The sequence below is a fragment of the Silurus meridionalis genome, chromosome 1 (assembly GCF_014805685.1).
Source record: "Silurus meridionalis isolate SWU-2019-XX chromosome 1, ASM1480568v1, whole genome shotgun sequence".
NCBI classification, from domain to species: Eukaryota; Metazoa; Chordata; class Actinopteri; order Siluriformes; family Siluridae; genus Silurus; species Silurus meridionalis.
The window spans coordinates 8,451,670-8,473,855 of NC_060884.1; the positions used below are offsets into that span (position 1 = coordinate 8,451,670).

At 37.5% G+C, this 22,186-nt stretch overlaps 1 protein-coding gene across 9 annotated transcripts; it reads right to left on the bottom strand.

Annotated features, from left to right (window-relative positions):
• Positions 1–219: 219 nt before the first annotated feature.
• Positions 220–21,311, bottom strand: dzip1 (DAZ interacting zinc finger protein 1). Of its 9 annotated transcripts, none has more exons than XR_006925817.1 (19): positions 20,793–21,213; positions 20,298–20,435; positions 15,064–15,657; positions 13,569–13,653; positions 12,097–12,227; positions 11,697–11,855; positions 9,460–9,597; positions 8,393–8,455; positions 8,164–8,292; positions 7,265–7,313; positions 7,150–7,194; positions 6,026–6,085; positions 5,530–5,681; positions 5,236–5,410; positions 3,564–3,726; positions 3,118–3,443; positions 1,899–2,032; positions 954–1,067; positions 220–684 (listed from the first exon to the last, which is right to left on the bottom strand). XR_006925817.1 is itself a non-coding variant. In XM_046849332.1 (19 exons), the coding sequence occupies exons 2-19, from the start codon at positions 20,298–20,300 to the stop codon at positions 602–604; spliced, it is 2,655 nt and encodes an 884-aa protein (XP_046705288.1). In that variant the 5' UTR covers positions 20,301–20,435; positions 21,224–21,311; the 3' UTR covers positions 220–601. The 9 variants fall into 9 exon arrangements, 8 of the variants coding, with proteins under 8 accessions (XP_046705288.1, XP_046705309.1, XP_046705280.1 ...); XM_046849332.1 differs by lacking the exon at positions 20,793–21,213 and adding an exon at positions 21,224–21,311 and having other exon boundaries at positions 954–1,119; XM_046849353.1 differs by lacking the exon at positions 20,793–21,213 and adding an exon at positions 21,224–21,243 and having other exon boundaries at positions 954–1,119; positions 20,298–20,432.
• Positions 21,312–22,186: the final 875 nt, after the last annotated feature.

Here is a 22,186-nt window from a genome sequence, read left to right on the forward strand (position 1 = left end):
CACATTTAAATGACTTCAAACATTCAAAATACAGGTATTATAATCGGATCATTGTTACACTTAATCTAATAAAAGAAAAGCTTTTTTACATTTTTTATGATCATTACATTTATGTTGCCAAAGGTGGTAGATTCATTCATCTTTACTAACTGCTTTGTCCTGCTCAGGGTCACTGTGGCCTAAATTACTTGTTTACAAGTGAAAACAACAACAAAAACATTTGCCTTGTAGTGGGGATTTAATACAATTTCATTTCTTGAACTGGGTGTAGTGTGTGTGTACAAAATTTACTGTTTATACAATTTTTTATGACAAAAGTGTGAACATTTACAGCAAATTCATAAAGTTTAAAATGTATGTACACCTTGTAACACTGTATAAAAGACATACAAAGAAAATAAAAATATTGCTAATAAGGCTCCCTGAATAGTTTGGATCTTCAAATTTGGAGTATTATTACAGCTACTTGAATTTATATGTATGTGATGTGCAGCATCTCTGAGGCTTGATCAGCAGCATTCATAATAAAGAAATCTGTTTAGACCATTTAATTGTATGTGCTGACATTTAGGATTATTATTGCTTATTAAAAACTATATATTTATATACCATCTGAGTCGTCCCAGTCACTAACTGTCACAGTACTGCTTTTCAGAGTGCTGCCAGTGCCTGTATCTTTAAGACCTGAAAAACACACAAACACAAATGTGTTAAAACGGATAGTTTCATGTGAGGGTTAATGAGCACTCGCTATAGCAGATTGTGCATTAAAAGAATGTTTCCAACACCTCATGCAAACCTTTTCAGACCGCTTTGAGAGCAAAGGGAGGACCTACAATGTTGTAGATTCCAAATGCTTACAGTGCATTTTTATATATTTTTTTATGCTTAAAAAAATTCATTGACTTGGTGATATGTTTGTAATTTCTTAATTGGTTAAGATTTCTACAAACCTGGCTCTCGTCCTTTGCTAGTAAAAGTTCCCCACACACTAGTGCTGGTGTCAAGACTCTCTTTGCTCTTCCTCACAGGGGCAGAACTGGTCTTGTGTGCGGCAGGAACATCCTCTAAAGAGGAAATATCCCAGTCATCATCATTATCTTCCTCGAAATCAGTGTGCTGTAACATATGAAGTGACACTCGTTAAAACATCCAGCCCAATCTATGCATTTTTTGCATAAGTAAATGTATAATTTATAAAATCATGTCTCCAGTACTTTTTTTTTAAATTACATATAATCAGTGGAAAGGTTCTTCAAAGTTCTTCTTCTTAACACACTGGAAAATGCTGTAACAAGCATATCTCAAACAAGATCAAGCGGATTTTTGTTGTGATGCATGTTTGTAAATTTCCCATTGGGGAGAAGGAAGGAAGGAAGGATAAGATGAAGGAAGGAAAAGAGGAAGGAAGAAAGGAAAGAAAAGAGGAAGGAAGGAAGGATAAGAAGAAGAAAGGAAAGAAGGAAAAGAGGAAGGAAGGAAAGAAGGAAAAGAGGAAGGAAGGAAAGAAGGAAGGAAGGAAGGAGGGAAGGAAGGAAAGAAAAGAGGAAGGCAGGAAGGAAGGAAGAAAGGAAAGGAAGGAAGGAAAAAAGTGTCTGTCTGTCTGTTACGAACAGGGAATTCAAGCCTGCTCCAAGTTTTGACAAGAAAAACAAAAGGTAAACCAATGAGGTAAAATCACAAAACCACAAACTCTTGACAAACAACAAAATCTCAGTAACTAGAAACCCAGACTTACATAAAACTGATCATTTTCATCAACTAACTGACTGTTTTAAAAAGCAGTGGAACTTATTGTTACCTGTTCATTATATTAAAAATAATTAAGATTTTATTAGATCTGATTCAGAGTTCGATGCTAATGATAAATCACTTAAATTTAACCAAACAGCTCTTACTTTAATCTCCCACACGGCATCATTTGTGTTAGGGCCTCCAGTAGGTTTATCTGGGATGGAAACCCCTGCTGTTTTTTTATGGCTTTGGTCTGCAGGACGCTGGTCCAAATTATTGCTTAGTGTCTTCACATAACCTATTGAGAAAAACACTGAATCGGTGACAAACCTTTCGGCATCTGTGTTCCCCAGTTTAAACATAAACATATTATAACATTTTGTCAAATAGAATGCGGCAGGTATTTCTCAGACATGATTATAAAAGGATTCATGTATCTGTAGACTAGATGTTTTCAACCTTTTAGAACGTTTGATCAAGACACATGCATGTTCCTTTTGTTGATATGCAACAAACCAATTAAATGTAACAGGCATTGTGAAAAGAGAAAGAGGATGTTATATATAGAATGTTGTTCCAAAACTGACCAGGCTTTTCAGATTTTGCTGGTTTTCCTGTTTTTAAAGCCTACCAGTGGTTTACAACCTTTTGGTAAACCCTTTGTATTTGCTCTGTTGAAGCCTTTTTTTTTTTTTTCCAAATGTTGACAAGTTCACTTACATCTTACAAGGTGTTATTGGCTGTTGTGAAGCAGTTTTTCTTTAATAGGGAAGGAAATCTTATGTCTATCACCACAGTTGCTTTCTGTTGTCTCCCAGACTGGTTGGTCCTCCTGAGCTCACCATTGTGCTCTTACTTTTTAGGAATGTACCAAATAGCTGATTTGACCACAATGTTAATTTTCCAGTCTAATAAAGGCTTGCTTTACTTGCAGTGACAACTATGACCTTTAAGTGTTGATTACAAATGCCTTATTTAAAACCAAACAAAGACTTTTTATCTGCTAACAAAATAAGACACACTTGTCCATTTAACCTGTCCATAGTTAAGCAAGCAGTTGCTGTAATCTCTATAAACTGATTTCGCTATAAATACTCAATTCTTACAGCTAAAGGTCTGCACTTCGGTGTTTTCACTATCTCAACATCATTACAGTATGGTGGACATAAGAAAAACAACCACAATCTCACATACACAATCATTTACTCTTTTCCTTGGTAGTGTTTGCTTATTTAGAATGAGTAAGTGCTGAGTTTCTCCTCTTTTACTGTTTTAATATATGAACACAATGGCTTTGTCATGGTACATTAGAGAAGGTTAAATTATTTTAGAGCTCCAGGCGTTCATTCTCTCATTTTAAATCATTAAAAATAAGTTTCTTACTAGACGAAGTCTTTGGCACATTTCCATTCTGGTCTGTGTGTTCCTGCAGTTGATTTAGGGAAATCTCCTCCATCTCGCTGCCTTCTGTCCACTCACTCTCACTTTCTGCAACAGTCACATTCGTCTTGCTAATGCTAAACACCGGTGCCTGTTGAGATCCAGAGCTCTGATATGAAGCTAGAGCTGAGGGAGCAGTGTGCTGCTGAACTACGGTGGAGTGGCTTTTCACTCTGCCCGAAGAGTGCCTTATTTTCTGTGCCTGAGGAGAGTCTTTTTCGGACTCCTCTTCTGAGGAGGAGTCTTCAAGTACACTGAATCGAGATGGTCTGTTGAACAAGAGATTTATGCTGTAAGTGTTCTTTTTAAAGTTAATTTGTGAGTAACAAGTCATCCTTCTAACAACCCCTGTAGAAATTCATGTTCTGAAATACACTCAGTTCACTTACCTGTGTGGTGGCATTTGTGTCAAGGTTGTGGGACGAATGGCGTTGTTGTTCCGATGAGCTGACTGTGGTGTGTATTGCTGTTTGGCAGGAGGGCCTGAGACTACACGAGTGACTGTAACAGAAAGACTGTTGGACTGTGACCTAGCCTGAGGTAGAGTACGAGCTGAAAACAGATTAAAGTTAGTAAATCTTTTGTCATGCTAAAACCAAAAAAAAAGAACCAGAATGAATAAAAGCTGTTTTATAGAACAGTGTTCAAAATGATAAAACTGTATTGAGGGTTAAGGCACACAATGTCTCATTTGTTAATCAAAAAGACAATATAATCAGATACAGTTCAGACTGAAAGTTCAATGAAGTTGAAATGTGCTGAACTGAATTGTTCTGCTGATTTGCGAGTTAATCAAAACACTTTATTTCTATGGTACACGGCTGAAATTTGTTTCTTCTTTAATTTAAGTGCTTACATGCATGCTCAATAAAAAGAATAACTTCCTACAAATACAAACTTCATGAACCCTAATAACGGCAACAAACGTACATTTTAAAAGTATAGATGGGTTATATCACAGAGGAAAGATCCCTCTATACTCCTCTATGCTAAAAAATTAAATAAAATTATAGAGCATATTATCACATCCAATGAACTGCAATTACTTAAAAAATGTACAGTAAAATAAATTAATCCTTATTAAAGCACAGAAGAACTGAAGTGATTTTTAACATATCCATTTAATAGTATATTACAAAGTGCGTTTAGGTAGAATTATATAGACCAGTGAATATCAAGCAACCCCCATGTGTGCTAAGAAGAGCACATCAAATTAAATGTAGATTTCTGATATTTATAATTCTAACAAAAACACAATATTCATTGTTATGTAGATAACATACAATGCCTGTCAAAATTAGTTTGGAAACACCTTGGCTTTTATCTTTTTTATGAGACACATGAATGTTCCTTCTGTTTGTATGCAACAAACTAGGTAAAAGGCAAAAAAACACAAAAATTGGACAGTAAATCTCTAGAAAAAGGTTATGTGGACATACGAGTCCAAATTAAACTTAATTAACACCCACAGTCAAACATGACGTTGGAAGCTTCATGGTTTTGGGTTGTTTTGAAGCAGGAAAGATTGGAGACTTATTCAGGGTTAAATGAATACTGAACCACCATGGCTACTATTCCATACTTAAATGCTATGCAATTGTGACTGTGGCTAATTTGATTTAATCATACAATAAGACATTGACCCAGATCACATCTTCAAGCTCTGTAAGCATTATTAAGAGAGCAAAAAGTAACCTGGAGTGTTATCAACTGTGGAATGGCCTGCCCAATCATTATACATAAATCCAAATGTACTGCTCTGGAATTGCAAGATAAGAAAGAACTATCCAACCAGCAAAGAACATCTGTGGCAAATGCCACAAATGCCAAAATACACAAAGCTGTTATTCATGCTAAGGGTGGATTGAGTTAAAAGGAAAATAAAGTTTAACATCAGTACATTTATATATTTGTTTGATTAAAGTAAATATTTATATAATTAAATTTCCTAGTTTGTTGCATATAAACAAATGTAACATGCATTTTGCTCTTAAAAACAATAAAAGTTTTTCCTAACTTGTGACAGTGAAGACAAGTGAAGTAAAAATGCAGAATGCTGACCTTGCTCAGATGGTTTGGACTTGGCAGGTTGACTTGAGCACCTTTCCTTAAGTCTCTTTTCTAACTTTTGGATGAGATCATTGCGCACCTTAGCATATTCTCTTCCCTGCCGCCTGTCGAAGACCACACGAGCCATGCCGCTCTCAAAAGTTGTCTTAGAGAGCCCACTAACATCCTGAAAGAAGAGCAAATGTTAGCAGAGCAATCGTGTTGAATGCCTTTTGTAATGAAACACCAGAATGAAATCCTGCACTAGTAGGGTGCATATGCTGACTAAAGTGACACAACACCTACAGGATCAATGCCTAAATGTAAGAATTTTTCATTAAGGCTTTGCTGCACAGCCAAGTGCATGTCCCTCTTAAGGCTAGGATTCTTCAGCAGCTCCTTCACTTTCTGCTCTCTTGACTGGTGGTCTGCAAGGCCTTCAGAGAAGCTTGATGAATCTGGGCAGAAAGAAAACCCTAATGAATTGTCCTTACTTCAAAAGAAAATTTAACAAATGCATCTGTCATACGAGAAGGCACAAACAACCAGAGCAAAACACACACTCATTTTATGATATAATATGTAAAGAAAGCATTTTCAAAAACATGCTCATAACACCTCTATAGTTACGCAGGGACAGAGTCAGAATTCGGCTTCACACTGAGTTGCATCTCTCCTTCCTAATATCTTGAAATACATGGTACATGCTCAATGACTGGACAACACAAACCATAAAAATGGCACCCATGCAGAGTACGTGCATACATGCCAATGACGTCTACATGGCATTGTTTGTTTTTACCTTTGTCCTCCTCTGAAAGCTCCATTATAGGATCCAATTTATAGACCAAGCTGGACTGCTCTAATAGCACATCACAAGGAGGTAAAGGATCAGACAAGAGTTGAGTTAAAAATGGACTATTGAAGCTAAACCCAGAATTTCCACCTAAACTGCTAAAGAGTTTAAATTTCGAAGCATAAATATAAAGCTTAGTAGATTGTCACCATTAGTAAGATGATCTGCAAGAACATTTCAGCGACGTCAAACACTAGTGAATTTCTCTTATATCCAATAGGTAAATTTTAGATATGGACATATTAGTTTAGAATAATATTCAATATTAGAAAACAGCTCATTACAAATAGAGCACTTGTGCATTATTAGATAAATAGAGTGATCCTAAATTCACGTTAAATTAACAACTAAAAGTGAATGCATCTGTGGATAGCTGAAAAGCAGAGTATACAAGAAAGGAACCAAAACTCTGGAGGATCTCTAGAAATTCCAAATGTGATAAATGACCTTACATTGCTTACTCTGTACTTTCTTTACGCTCACTAAGTATCACAGACAATATAAAACTGGCTGGCTAAAGATATTTTTCATAAACTTTTTTTAAACAACCATCTGTATCTAGAACACATCCGAGTATATACTGTATAAAGCACATTATGTTTTTTTTTATTGAGACGTGTCCATTACTACTTTTACATGCACATAAATGGTGTAAAGATTACTAAATAAAAAAGGGGAAGAAAAAGTAGAATTATTACAATATAGGGTCTCTGTATAACTGTTTGTCAAGATGCTATAAATGTTAATGCAATCAAGAGCTGAAGTGCTCTAAAATTGAAGAAAAACAACTGCAGAGATGTTATTATAAGAGAAGCAAAAGACGGTTAAATCATCCAGCAGCAGAGCACCGGCACAATGAATCATGTCTTTGTACACTCACATGTCGTGAGTCATATTTATTGCAAGCACCTTTTTTTAAATAGTTTTTTTTTACTGTTTCAGTATTTAAAATCAATGATATATTTCCTGTCAATTTAAATGAGCAACTTGGCAAAGTGAATTATTTTTAAGCATGGAGCATTTAAGCGGTGGTCGTCGACGAAAAGAAATGAAATTAGTAGCTAACATACCACTGACCACTACTCTTTTTTTAGGTTCTGGGACTGTTGCAGGCTCTAAAAGAAAATAAAAGTCACATTTTAAAATGAAATACTTATTATTACATATTTAAAATAAGACTGTTACCTTCTTTGTGTAATTTGGATTTAGTGGAATCTGCAGTGAAATGTTTGATCTGTGAAGCACATTCAACAATTACAAAAATGTTTAAATGTTTTAAATTAAACAACAACAAAATCATAAGTCATTCTATCAGCAAGCACATGGAGAAAGTTGATGTTTAATATGCCAATCCTATTGCCTTTGGCTAGTCAAAAACCTTAGCAACCTCGACAAACAATGGAGACGATACCATGACGCATCAGATCACAATTAATAATAATAATAATTCGTTACATTTATATAGCGCTTTTCTGCAGCACTCAAAGCGCTTTACATATGAAAGGGGGGATTCTCCTCAACCACCACCAATGTGCAGCATCCACCTGGATGATGCGACGGCAGCCATATTGCGCCAGAACGCCCACCACACACCAGCATATTAGTGGAGAGGAGATAGAGTGATATAGCCAATTAATATGAGGGGATGATTAGTAGGCCAGCGGGCAAGTTTTTGGCCAGTATGCCGGGGCACACCCCTACTCGTTTTCGAAAGACATCCTGGGATTTTTTAATGACCACAGAGAGTCAGGACCTCGGTTTAACGTCTCATCCGAAGGACGGTGCTTTTTTTTTTACAGTATAGTGTCCCCGTCACTATACTGGGGTGTTAGGACCCACACAGACCACAGGGTGAGCACCCCCTGCTGGTCTCACTAACACCTCTACCAGCAGCAACCTGGTTTTTCCCAGGTGGTCTCCCATCCAAGTACTGGCCAGGCTCAACCCTGCTTAGCTTCAGTGGGCAAGCTGTCTTGGGCTACAGGGTGATATGGCTGCTGGGCAATTAAGTGCGTGTTGTTTAATTAAACATACCTAATAAATATATCTGCTTTGCAAAAGTCAACAGAAACTTCCATACAAACCTGCATGTTTTGGGATGTGATAAGCTTTGTCTGCTCTTCCAGCCTGTGTTCAAGTTTCTTCACCTGCCTCTCTACCCTTTTTCTCTCCTTGGAGACAGTGGTGTGTGCCTTAAACAATGCTGTCTGAAGCTAAGCCATAAGAAATGTTCAAATAAATGTTAAAAAGATAAAACACTAGACAGTAAATATTCACGCCTTACCAAAATACCATGACAAATTTAAAACCTACCTGCTTTTTTTCACTCTCAAATTCTTCCTTCATTTTTTGCATTTTTGCTGACCATGCAATTTCCTGAGAGAAACACACAACTTATTTCAGTGTGAAATATCTTTTACAGATTTGTTTAATCTTTAACAGTAATTTGATGTTTGTACAGTAAATAGAAAAAAATATACACATACTAAACCATTACACACATATACAGTCTTAAAGTATTAAAGCATGTAAATATTTACACTGAAGAGGGAGATGAGATATTTCATTTCTTGACATTTACATGTCGAATTGTGGGCAAAAATTAAGCCACTGCGTTTGAATCTCATCCAAAGTCCTTTTGTGAATGGTCATCCAATTTGGCTTCAATATTTAAGGGACAATTTTCTCAATAACAGTACGAGGTGATTCCTGGAGTTTTTAACTTAATCCATGCATTTACTAGCAATTAAGCATGCTCCCGCAGCTCTCCAAACTTCATGAATAAGATGGAGGCAAGCATACTGGAGCACTGGAGTTAAGTCAAGAAGCTTTTATTGTCATTTCAACCATATATAGCTGCCGCAGTACACAGTGAAGAGAGACAATGTTTTTCCAGAACCCTCCTCACACAACATAGAGCTACAAAAGAGAACACTCAGCTAAGGACTAAAATAAGTTGTTCTAGCCACATGAAGTGTGCAACCTGGTGCAAACAGACAATATAAGACTGGGACAGATACGCAAAACACACAATAGTGCCGAGCAGAAAACCTACTGTATAATATGTTATAAAGAACAGCAAGAGCAGTAATTGAGAGGTGTGGAAAACAGCATGTAAACAGTATAATGATTATAATATAATAATAATAATAAATAGTAATAATATAATAATTAAAGAAATAGAAGTCTGTGAAGTAAAAACAAAAGAACACAAATAAAAATGTGATGCTAGCTAAATATAGATAGCTACAAGCTAGCTAGTTAACACATGCAAATTAACTCTGTAGGAGAGGGACTTCGTGGGCATAGATAGAACATGGAATCAAGAATTTCTCTTTGTCTTTTAATAACTGTTAAAAACCCAAATCTACTCAGCTGACCTGATTATCGAGCTTCTGTCGGAGTTGGGCAGCCTTCTGCCGTTGCTTGTCTTCACTGTTCTGCCCAAATCCAGCTTGTCCCTTCACAGGCTGCATATTCTCCAGCACCTTACTGCTTTGCTGCAACTTCAACACTTGCTAGAGGACAAATAAGAATTCAATATTAATCTTTTTTTTTAATAATTTGAGAACACTTATTTTGGGAGGTGTATAAAGGAGATCCTTGAAGTATAACTTGATATGTGATAAATAATTGTATAAAATAACATGTTATTAGTGTTTTACTGTATAAAAGACAAAAATGTAATCATACAAGAATTATTATTAGAAAACATGATTAAAAATTTTTAATCAAGTAATTATGTTTTGGGTAAAGTATTAATATATTATTTATAGTGTCCTTAAATATTATTGGAACCCTTTGTAAATGTTAGTAAGGAATATCATAAACCATTTCCAGGAAGTAAAAAATAACAAACGCGGTGCGATGATACTGCGCATGTCTGGTCCTAAAGCATTTTCGGTGGCGCCATTTTTAAAGTACGGCGCGGTAAAAAACAAAATGATTATCACGTACTTTTTGAGTTGACCTAAAACAGGTAAGATATTTATAAAAGTAAAAAAAATAGACAATAACATGGAATTACGGGACCCCTTTAATCAGACTTTAATCAAACGTTTACCTGAAGAATCGTATCCAGTCGTGTATTATTTTCTGATTAAGACCGAGTGTGTCTACACGAGAGAATCGGTAAAGACTAATCGGAGTGTGGACAATGACTGCTTTAGGGAAGAGTCAGAAACTTTGTCAAACAATGTGGAAGACGTCTAGCTTATGTTTGGTCACTAGCAAAAACGTCCTCTGTTTGGCTGGTTGCTAAGGTAACCGGAGCGGTTATTAGTGCGCAGTGCACTTGCGGGGGCGGGTAAGTCTGTATGTCTATGCTAATAATAAATCACAATTGCTAACTGAATTCTATTAAATTGCAGGGAGTGACATCTGTACATCTCTAAGGAGCATCTCACTCGTACCCCTCCCTCCTCCCAAAAGCAGAAGTATGTGGATGAAGGTCTGTATGGTGGGAGAGGGCTGTGTTGTTGGATTTTAGTCACTTGGAATAGAAACTAAATTTCGCATGAGTCGCCGTTCATTCACACGTTTGTGGACTGGTAGAGGGATTTATGGTCCCAGAAGAAGAGACCGTAAAAAAAAAAAACAATTCCGCTAATTATGCGTGTCGCGGTTGTTTGATACAAAATCCGGCTAGTGGCAAATCAATTCCGTGTTTACAAGAGCACAGTAAAAAATGTGTGTTATGGCAGTATATGATTATATGTTCGGTTTATAGAAAGGTTTATCCCACCCTCTTAAACCGATTACATTTTCATTTCACCTCATCTGATCGAGGTGTTTATATGGAGCATTTTCATTCGGCTTGGACTTTTAAACCGATTACAATGCTCCATGTAAACGCACCCAGTAAAGCCACGTATACCACCACGCGCGTTACCACATTAATTGTGTTTCATCACAAATTACTGCGTACATAATTTTTTCCGTGGTGGACAATGTACACAAACCATGTATTTGAGTGAAAGTGGTCACACCAGCTACAATATTACTCAAGTTAAAGTGCTCCCTATAAACTAAAAAGTAAAAGTATGAAGCATTTGCCTTCAAATGTACTTAAGTATCCAAAGTATTATGATTTATCATGGCTATAATGTTCCTATTATCATTTTTCTCACAAAACTTTTTGCTTAATCAACTCCATTTATGTGAAAAGACTAATGTTAAACTTAGCACACCAATCTATTAATAGAATGATTAATATACACAGAATGATAATTACTAGTCAAACACTGATTCACATCTATTAAGATTATCATGAGCCCAAAACCACCTTTTCAACTTCTATTTCAACAACAATCAAAACAAGTTCAAAACAGAGCTTGCAACCACCGAGCAACATGGTCAAGTTTAATTGCGAGAATAAACATACTATCACAATATCCCCACGTATAAGCGCTCTCCCGCCAATGTTTGAAGGTGTGCATTAGCTAACCGGAAACGTCCAAGGACCAAAGATGTCCCGTGCTTACATGAACAAATGGCCATTGAAATAGTCTATAGTACATATTTTTCTGTATTTTATATATTTATATTTGGTCATTTTTCCCAGTTCTGGGTTAAGCATAAATAAACACATTTTTGAATTTTACATATGAAAACTCACGTTCTCTAGGCTTTGGTTTTTCTGGAGCATGGACTCCATGTCTTTTTGACATGCCTGCTTTACTTCATCTATTCTGCTGTTCATGCGTACACGCTCATTTTCCTTCCAGACCTCCAGCTGTTTCATAAAGTCTGCCTGTTTCTGAGTTAGATCCTTCTCCTAAAAACAGGGAAATAATATTATTAGATGACAATTTAAGCAGCAAGTGGATGGCGATTTCCATATCAAATTATTGTTACAGGTTATTAGAACAAATACAGCATAAAAGTGACGAGTAAAATTCTATAACTGCATGGACCAAAACCTTATTCCACAAGGGCAACATTAATTCTAATTAATTCAAAACAATCCTGGATTAAACCAAAGCAGTGAGAATATCCAAAGCAGGCTATGGGCTGACCTGTTTGGTATTGTAATCTTTTTGCTGTGCCTCCATTTCCGATTTAGCCAGGTTTAGCTGATCCTGTAGCCTGATGATCTCTTCTTGTAACTTTAATGTCTGAAGATCCTTCTGATTATCAGTGATCAGTTCTAAGGCAGAAATTGCAAAACCTTTTTCAATGCATTAAGTGGAAATTATTAGTTATGTGCTATATGACAAAAATCTCAATGTTGTATTTATATTCATTATGAGTATTACATACATTTGGTTAAAAAAAAAAAAAAAAAAAAAAACATTTAACATTCTAATCACATTCCTGTTTAATTTAATTTTTGCTGACATTAAATAATAGGACTGTTAAACCTTTTCCAGTTAACAATTCTAAATTTCATGCTATATTGGAAAAGTGTACTTGTGTATCGTGATTTCACTGAACCAGTGATTGCAAATTGGGTTATGTGAGCTTTGACCAATAAAGAAGCATTCTATGAGTTCTGGTAAATCATAGCAAAAAAGCCATTAATTGTGGTCAATATAATGCTCAGCAGTCAATAACCATTCTGCACTACTGGGCTTATCAGCTTGTTTAATGAAATTGCACATCGTAGTAAGTGTGCAGCAATATAGGCTGTTCAATGAGACAACAGTAACTGTTACTGTACATGTACATTTCTAATGAACCCTAATGTGTAGCATTACAGTGTATCACCAGATATGTACTGAAAGCATACTGTGGATTTGATGCACACAATTAGTCATGGTATTAAGAAAGTACATCCTACTTCAATATTATATTTTAATTTATAAGGCCTAAAAAGCAATTGTGTGGCTCACAAACATCTTAAAACAAATGAATAACCTTAAATGGGGAACAGTAAATACAATTCGAGTTCAGTTTAACAAGAATAGCTTTAAGCATATTATTTTCAAAAATTTTTTTTTTTTTTTAAATCAGGTGGTTGTGGTTTCGTAGCATAGCCAAGCTGATGCCTTTCAAAAACAAGCCTAGATTATCACTCCTTCATCATTATGACTATACACTACGAGTAGGTAGTAAACTAACTATAACTACCAAAATTACTGCTTTCATAGAAGCAGTCCTGATTAAACAATTGTTCACATTTCATTCATAAAACCTGGCTGGTATTTACTACTTTATTATTACACAAGTAGGAATTAGTATACTTATTTTTCCGAATGTAGTTTCTGCTGACAATATGCTTTTCTGTTGTTTTTCATGGCATTCTATGTAAACTCTAAAAATCCCAGGTGTGTGACCCCAGGCTAACAAAAACTATTTCTGAAATACTCAAACCGGTCCACATGGCACCTACAACAATGCCATTGTTGAAGTCACAATATTCTCTTATTCTGATAATTGATGTGAACATAAACGGAAGCTCTTGACTCATATATGCAGGTTTTATGCATTGCACTGCTGGCACACAATTGGCCATATTTTCCCATATTGCCTACCCACTAAAACTCACTCATGTCATGCTCCATTGGATGTCTACGCTTCATGTGACTTTGCAGGAATGAAGTGTTCATGAAGGCTTTTTCACAATGCTGGCACTGGAAGTCAAGAAAATTAAAATTGTAAAAATCAGGTAATAAAGTTACTAAATCACATAAAAATCACATTTCATGTTGTTATGTAGAAAAAACAGATGATTTACTATACAAAAATATATATAGGAAGTAGGTGATAAAAAAAAAAAATTTCTTTAAAAAAAAATGTAACATAGCAAAATATAACATGCATATGAGTAATAAGTTGTTGTTTTTTTCCAAAAGTTTATTAAATAATAAAAAATGTTTTAAACAAATTAATTTGAACTGTTTTAAAAATGTAAAGATACATTTCTTTTAATTTTTTTTATTTTTAATAAATGAAGGGCCAAAAATGTAACTTCACTAAGGAAAATGGGCCAAAACTAAAATGTTGCAGTATACTAAATATATTATGAAATAAAAAAATAAATAAATGCAACGGCTCCTCTCCTGTATGATTTCCTAATATTGAAACATTTCTCTGCTTAACTGATGCAGTTTTATTTTAAAAGTTCTAGTTCAGTGAAACTTATAGTACACTGGGAAATAATCAAATTTATTGTTCAACAGAGTTCAATACATAATATAAATATTTATTGACCTCTTATGAGAGACATACATCTGGCACATATTTTTTAAAGGTTTTTCCAAATGGCATTTCCCCAACTTTTCTCATATATAGCATGGCAGGCCAAATCAAATGTCACCATGGGCCAATTTTGGGCATCTCCATTTTCAAGTTTTTTGTTTTATGTTGCTGGCTATTAATTTTTTTGGGATAATAGAATGCTAATTTGAGCCAGCATAAGTCATCACTCATTTTAAGGCTTACTAGTTAAACTGTGTCACTATAAATTTCAAATGATGTCTATGTTTTAATACTTACAGAAGTTTGGAAAAAAAGTGACTGTGGCACAGCAAAGGTTTGTAAAGCCATCACTCACAACCAAAACATCCAGTAATTAATTGCAAAGGAAACAGAGGCATTACAAAAGGAAGGATGCAATATAATGTATGCAATCTTGCATTCATCGTCCAGCCATAATTACAGTTAAATGTTTTAACATTTCAACGGTCAGATTAAAAGAGATTCTATGTTCTACTATATCTTGAGCTACACAAAGTGGTGACAGTTAAATGCAGCTTTTAGCCAAGTCATCCCAGCACCTAGCAACCACCCAAACACAGTATTTCTGTATATTTAACAAGGCAAAAAGAGCAAATATCGCCACACTGGAAATATCAGTGGCAAACCTATGATCTAAAGTGTATCGAAGTGGATGCATGTCCTTGCCACCAACACATTTGCTTGCACTTGAATAATGAACACTGTTTGCCACTAGCCTGACTAACTTTGCCTGTTCCCAGAGTTATTATTTATTTGTACCTGCCCATTATATTTTTAAAATCCAGCAATCAATTTACACCAACCTTATGGTAATTACTCAGGCCTGCACTGATCATAGCTTGCTGAGAGGCAATAATCTTCTTCCGCTGCTTTAGCTCATCTTTTAAGGACTTTATATCCTGGCTCTGCTTTTGCAGCTGCACCTGGAGTTGCTGCTTCTCTTTGACCCCTGTCTGAAATTGTTCCTCAGCAGTCTGAAGGCTAAGAGCCAGGCAGTCCTGTGAGTGTAGCAAGTATTCAATTGTGAGTTGGGCTAGCCGGAATAGCTTGAGCAGCGCTGGGTCCACTGGGCTCTGACAATTCAGGCACCGCTCACCTTCTATGCTACAGAATGTCACCCCTGCAATGTGCTCCTGGAGCATCTGAAAGTCCAGTTCACAAGCCACACGGTCCACATCAACTGCATTAATCCGACGCCAGTCCACGCTCTCGCGTCGGGTACGAAACTTGAATGGTGCAGAAACGGAGGCTGCTGACATGGCCAAGCTAGCAGGTCTGCTCTGGTCACCTGAGGATGTCTGGTTCCCCGGGGAGTTCAACAAAGTAGGAATCCCTGTTGTTGCATGAGTTTTGTGTGGTTCTGGTGAAAACGGGTAGTAGACACTGCTGTAAAATGGCTAAAAGAGCAAAAAGAAAGGCTTTGTAAAAAATACCATTCACTCATAACATTTAAACCACATTCCAAATACTGCATCCCACCAAAATAGCTCTGACCTGTGAAGGTATGGTCTGTGACAATGTTTATGTTGCTGGTACATGTAAAAATAGGACCCACATGAATGACAGGACCTAAAATTCCCCATCAGGACATTGTGCCTTTGCTGGCTTGCCTTCTTTCCATTTTTGCCATTTTTTCTCTCCAAATAAGTGACATTAATGCCAAAAATGACACTGGCTGCATTCATGTGGATGGTACTTTGACATGTGCCACTTACCTAAACAGTATTGCTGATCAAGTACACCCCTTCATGGTAACAGTATATCCAAATGATGGACTTAGACGCCTCATTTAGCAGGATAATGCTCCATGCTACACTGAAGAAATTGTTCAAGAAGTGTTTGACAAACCTGACAAAAGAGTTCAAAGTGTCAGGCAAACAGTTCAATCCACAGAGGATTAAAAATCTGCTGCTAATTTCCCGGTGCCTAAAAAACCCATAGGGCCCATACCTCAATGGGTCAGAGCTGTTTGGGCAACACAGAGAAGCCCTATACAATGTCAGGCAGATGATTTTAATGTTAAAGGTGACACACACAAATACACAATGCCTGGCCCAAAAAGAAAAGTCACACTAATATTTTGTTGCACCACATTTACAGATTGTATTTTTCATGGCAATCTTAAAATCATAAAACTGCCTCCGTTCCCAAGGCTTGTACAGTAGGCACTATGCATGACAAGTACATAATTTATTACGCTGCCATGCCTTTACATGGCATTTACTTTTTAATAGGGTAAATCTGGATCATTACACCATTAACCAGACCACTTTTCCATTGCTCCTATGTAATATTTATGTTCTTTAGCAAATCTTAATACAGTGGTCCCCTGGTTATCGAACAGCTCGGCTATCGAACATTCCGGCTAGCGAACGGTTTTCCGAACTAAATTTTGGTCCGGTGAACGAACAAAGTTCCAGTTATCGAAAGCCACCCACGCTGCCCAACCCAGCGCGAGGGGAAGAAACTGCTTCCGCTTCAACCATCGCTGAGTAAGCATCTATCGCAACTTCTGTTTGTGAACAATATTGGTGATATTTAGCGGTAAGTACAGTAATCATTTTGTTTCTTACTCTTGTAAAGTTGTTAATTTATACTTTTACCGAACCAACACTAAATACCCGCAGAGATCGGGATAATCCGGCAAAAGGCAGTCCATAAATAATATCCACGGTGCTTTACGGAGGAAGCCCGATTGCGATGAGCTCAATGTGAGCGGGGCACGCATGAGCGAAGGAACAGGGCATTCCCTGAAGCACCATGACAGCCACTGTAGGGGGCGTGGCAGGGGGATTCCTGACTATTAATACGGCTAAAAACAGGAAAAATGGTTAATTATTGGGTATTGGTGGAGTTCGGGAACGGATTAATTGGTTTTCCATTATTTCTTATGGGATAATTAGGTCCGGTTTTCGAACGGTTTTAAGGGACGAATTAAGTTCGATAACCGGGGGACCACTGTATATATATATATATATATATATTTTTTACAATTAGCCTCACTAACCGGTTCACTAATCTCCTAAGATTCATATCAGTAATGTGTCTTTTCTAAAATGCAGTAACATCTCGACCACAGGACACTGTTAGGATTTAAAAAACTGTTCAAGGCTGAATCATATTATTCACTAATATCTTATATATATATATATATATATCACACACACACACACACACACACACACACACACATACAGTGGAACCCGGTTATGTCGATGTCCTAGAGGGTTGCCAAAAAGCATTGAGATAAACGAAAATCAATATGGCGGCAGTATATTAACGTGCTTGAAATTTCTTTATGTACATGATGTGCGTTAATAAATGAGAATGTGCATGCACGTGTTTTTGGAGGTTTTTTTTACACAACAGCGTTGCCGCGATTTGTTTGATGAAGGCATGCTATAAAAATGTACATACATGTTTGTTAACTGTCAGGAATCCACCTGCCACTACCCCTTCGGCGTGGCAGGTGCTTTCTCTGACATTTTCTCTCAAGCTCCCGGCTTCAATCGCGCACATATGGTGCTCGTTTAGCATCATCACCAGCTCCTATTTAAACTTCCACACTCTCACCGTCCGTTATTGTTGGTATATGTTGGTTCACGGCGGTCGTTGTTATCGCGCATGCGTATCCCGGTACGTGCCTTCCCACCGCCACTCTCTCAACGGGTGCACTTTTTTTCCCCAAAGCGCATCGCGGATTCCCCCGATCCTGCCGTTGTTCATTCTATGCTTTTGCTGCTCATCCCACGTTCCTACCAAGTGCGGCTTTCGCCTCCCGTTCATCACATAACATTTAACAACAAAAGGCATATGTGCACTAACTAACAGCAAAGATTCACCAGTATACAATACAACACCTGTAGCATCTGTAAGGCTTAATTTTTCTGCCACTTTCGCGAGTTCTTCTGCGGCTGCACAGTGCCGATCGACATAACTGACGTTAAATGGCAAATTTTTCCCCCTTGTGCTCGAGATATTAGGGTTCGGCGACAGAAAAAAGTCGACATAACCGGTTAAAAAATGCTTAGACAAAGCGAGAATTTGGCGGTTTCACTTCAAAAACGTCGACTTAATAGGGTTGTCGAGGTAACCGAGGTCGAGGCAAGTGGGTTCCACTGTATATATATATATATATATATATATATATATATATATATATATATATATATATATATATATATAAAATCCAGAATTCACAATGTATGTTTTTTTAACTATTTATTTGTAGGATACAGCTGCAAATAAGTATTTGAACACCTGAGAAAGTCAATGTTAATATTTGGTACAGTAGCCTTTGTTTGCAATTACAGAAGTCAAACGTTTCCTGTAGTTTTTCACCAGGTTTGCACACACTGCAGGAGGGATTTTGGTCCACTCCTCCACACAGATCTTCTCTAAATCAGTCAGGATTCTGGCCTGTCGCTGAGAAACACAGAGTTTGAGCTCCCTCCAAAGATTCTCTATTGGGTTTAGGTCTGGAGACTGGCTAGACCACGCCAGAACCTTGATATGCTTCTTACAGAGCCACTCCTTGGTTATCCTGGCTGTGTGCTTCGGGTCATTGTCATGTTAGAAGACCCAGGCCCCGGTCATCCTCTCCTAAATACAGTGCAAAAACACCCCCAAAGCATGATGCTACCACCCCCATGCTTCACAGTAGGGATGGTGTTCTTGGGATGGTACTCATCATTCTTCTTCCTCCAAACACCGTTAGTGGAATTATGACCCAAAAAGTCTATTTTGGTCTCATCTGACCACATGACTTTCTCCCATGACTCCTCTGGATCATCCAAATGGTCATTAGCAAACTTAAGACGTGCCTGGACATGTGCTGGTTTAAGCAGGGGAACCTTCCGTGCCATGCATGATTTCAAACCATGACGTCTTAGTGTATTACCAACAGTAACCTTGGAAACGGTGGTCTCAGCTCTTTTCAGGTCATTGACCAGCTCCTCCCATGTAGTTCTGGGCTGATTTCTCACCTTCCTTAGGATCATTGAGACCCCACGAGGTGAGATCTTGCATGGAGCCCCAGTCCGAGGGAGATTGACAGTCATGTTTAGCTTCTTCCATTTTCTAATGATTGCTCCTGAGTGGACCTTTTTTCACCAAGCTGCTTGGCAATTTCCCTGTAGCCCTTTCCAGCCTTGTGGAGGTGTACAATTTTGTCTCTAGTGTCTTTGGACAGCTCTTTGGTCTTGGCCATGTTAGTAGTTGGATTCTTACTGATTGTATGGGGTGGACAGGTTTCTTTATGCAGCTAACGACCTCAAACAGGTGCATCTAATTTAGGATAATAAATGTAGTGGAGGTGGACATTTTAAAGGCAGACTAACAGGTCTTTGAGGGTCAGAATTCTAGCTGATAACTAGGTGTTCAAATACGTTTTTGCAGCTGTATCATACAAATAAATAGTTTAAAAATCATATATTGTGATTTCTGGATTTTTTTTTTTAGATTATGTCTCTCACAGTGGACATGCACCTCGATGACAATTTCAGACCCTCCATGATTTCTAAGTGGGAGAACTTGCAAAATAGCAGGGTGTTCAAATACTTATTTTCCTGACTGTATATACACACACACACACACACACACACACACACACACACACACACACACACACACACACCTGAGTGATATTAAAAGTGATGTAGAATGCCAAAGCAGGAAGTGCTCAAAAATAAAAAAATTTCCCCTCATTTATACATATCTACATACACACACATACATATAAATATATATATACATATATACATATATATATATATATATATATATATATATATATGAGAGAGAGAGACACGCACACACACACACACACACACACACACACACACACACACACACACACAAATACATATAAGCATAAATACACTGTGAAACGCGGTACAATGGATCATACTCACAATACACATGCTGAAACCGGCATTTATCACTATAGTAACGAACACTAACAGGGAAACAGAACGTGTCTGTTACCCAATTTAAAGGCGATAAAGACCCGTTACCCTATTTTGGCCAGTCTCCTTACCATGCTGTATTGTAATGGAGCCTCAGAGGAACAGTAACATGCATTTCAGCAGCGGTTCCGCTCCAGACTGAGCGCCGGCGCCGGATCAGCACGTCCTCTCAGTGTCCATGGAAACATCCACGCGTGGCCTACACACTGCTGCCAAACAAGGAGAAGAAACAATACAATCCCGTTCTGTGATGAAACTCACTAAATGTGAAAAATCAGACCATATACATCGCAGGGTTTGCTCGAAATGATGCTTCTGAATAAAAAGGCTGGTGAATTGAAACACTGTGGGACACAATGCGGTATTCATACACTTCCACGAAAGATACTATAGTAGATAATATACTTACAGATACACTACAAAGCAACACGGTTAGTTTAGAAGCAGCAGCAGCTCAAATCAACCTACAATAAACGAATTAAACCATCTGATGTATTTTGACTTATTGATTACATGCACCGAATTCAAGCCCTTTTCACTACGTGCAATCTCTTGTGTTCACCTACCGTTCATTACCGAGCGAACCACAAAACCGCTAGCTTCTTCACCTCCAAACCATCAAGTTAAGAAAAGTTGCAGGACAAAACAAAGACGCGTGTTTCGGACTGTTTCAGGTTTGCAGTCATATAAAAAAAAACTCGAAACCATACAATGACTTTGCTTTTCTTACGTTTCCACACCATACCAGAGTGTTACATATACAAATCTAAAATATTATATAGTAGCAAAGGTTTGAACCAAAAGCTAACCAACGTTTCCAAAGGACTGGCGAAGGAATCAACCGTGAAAAACTCTTTTTAGAGAGCAGATTCCAACTAACAAAGATGGTTCCGAATCAGACTCAACCGGATTATGTAGCGGTGAAGACGGAAAATTTCTTAAAAATACAACAACAACAAAAAGGAAAACCGTATGGGAAGTGGGAAAAACGATTTACCCGAGATGATACGGGGCGGTCGTGACGTAAAAGACAAGGAGAAGGGGGAGGAGGAAGAGGAAGAGGAGGAGGAGGAGGAAGAGGTTCACACCGCAGCAGCTGAGGAGGAGGAAGAGGAGGAGAAGGAGGAGGAAGGTCATACTACTCAAACTACACCGCATGGATGTTTTTCGATCATTTCGGTATAATAATCATAATTTGTTTCCACCACCGCCAAGGAACGCGACTAAACAATTTTGGGCTATAACTTTATGTTCAAGTACTTCGATATTTCTATTCACTATCCAGCCTGTACATCCATGCAATAATATATTCAACAAATCATGTGGCAGCAGCTCAATACAATATTATGCTGAAACATGCACACTGAACACGAGACTGAAGAAAAAGTGTGAGATGCTGCAAGTCATCTTGTCCTCCAATCCCACCACCTGCCAGTTGGATCCAATAACTTTCACAAACTTCCAAACCATCTCACAAGATGTCCTTCATCAGTACCATCATCAGTGGCTCTGAAATATACAGTATGTTCATGTTCCTTCCACATTCATAAGAGCTAAGTTTATCCCCATCTTCAAGAAACCCACTTTTGATCCCTCAGACATGAGCAACCATCATTCGGGATCACTTGTTACTTTCCAAAATCATTGTTTAGATTGTCTATAAAAAGACAATATGGCTTCTTGACCTGTCTAAATCATTTGACATAGTCAAACATCTATTGCCCATTTTCAGAAGTTTTGGAATTCACAGCATAGCTTGGCAATGGCTTGTTTCCTACTTGAAAGGTTGGGTATATCTGGTGACATGGCAAGAATCCACATCTGGAATCTGTTTCTGTCCACACAGGTCACTCAGGTGCTTGTTCATTTCCTTATTATCTTAAGACTGGACTACTGCAACTCACTCATTGCAGGTCTGCCTCTAAAAAAACATTTTTAAAACACTGATGCTTGCCTACAA

Coding starts and splice junctions, on each gene's coding strand:
- dzip1 (XM_046849332.1), bottom strand. Junction 12,228..13,568: donor TCCAATGGAGCATGACATGA/GTGAGTTTTAGT, acceptor TTTCTGCCTTAG/AACTGATCACTGATAATCAG. Junction 3,727..5,235: donor GTCCAAACCATCTGAGCAAG/GTCAGCATTCTG, acceptor ATCTGTTTTCAG/CTCGTACTCTACCTCAGGCT.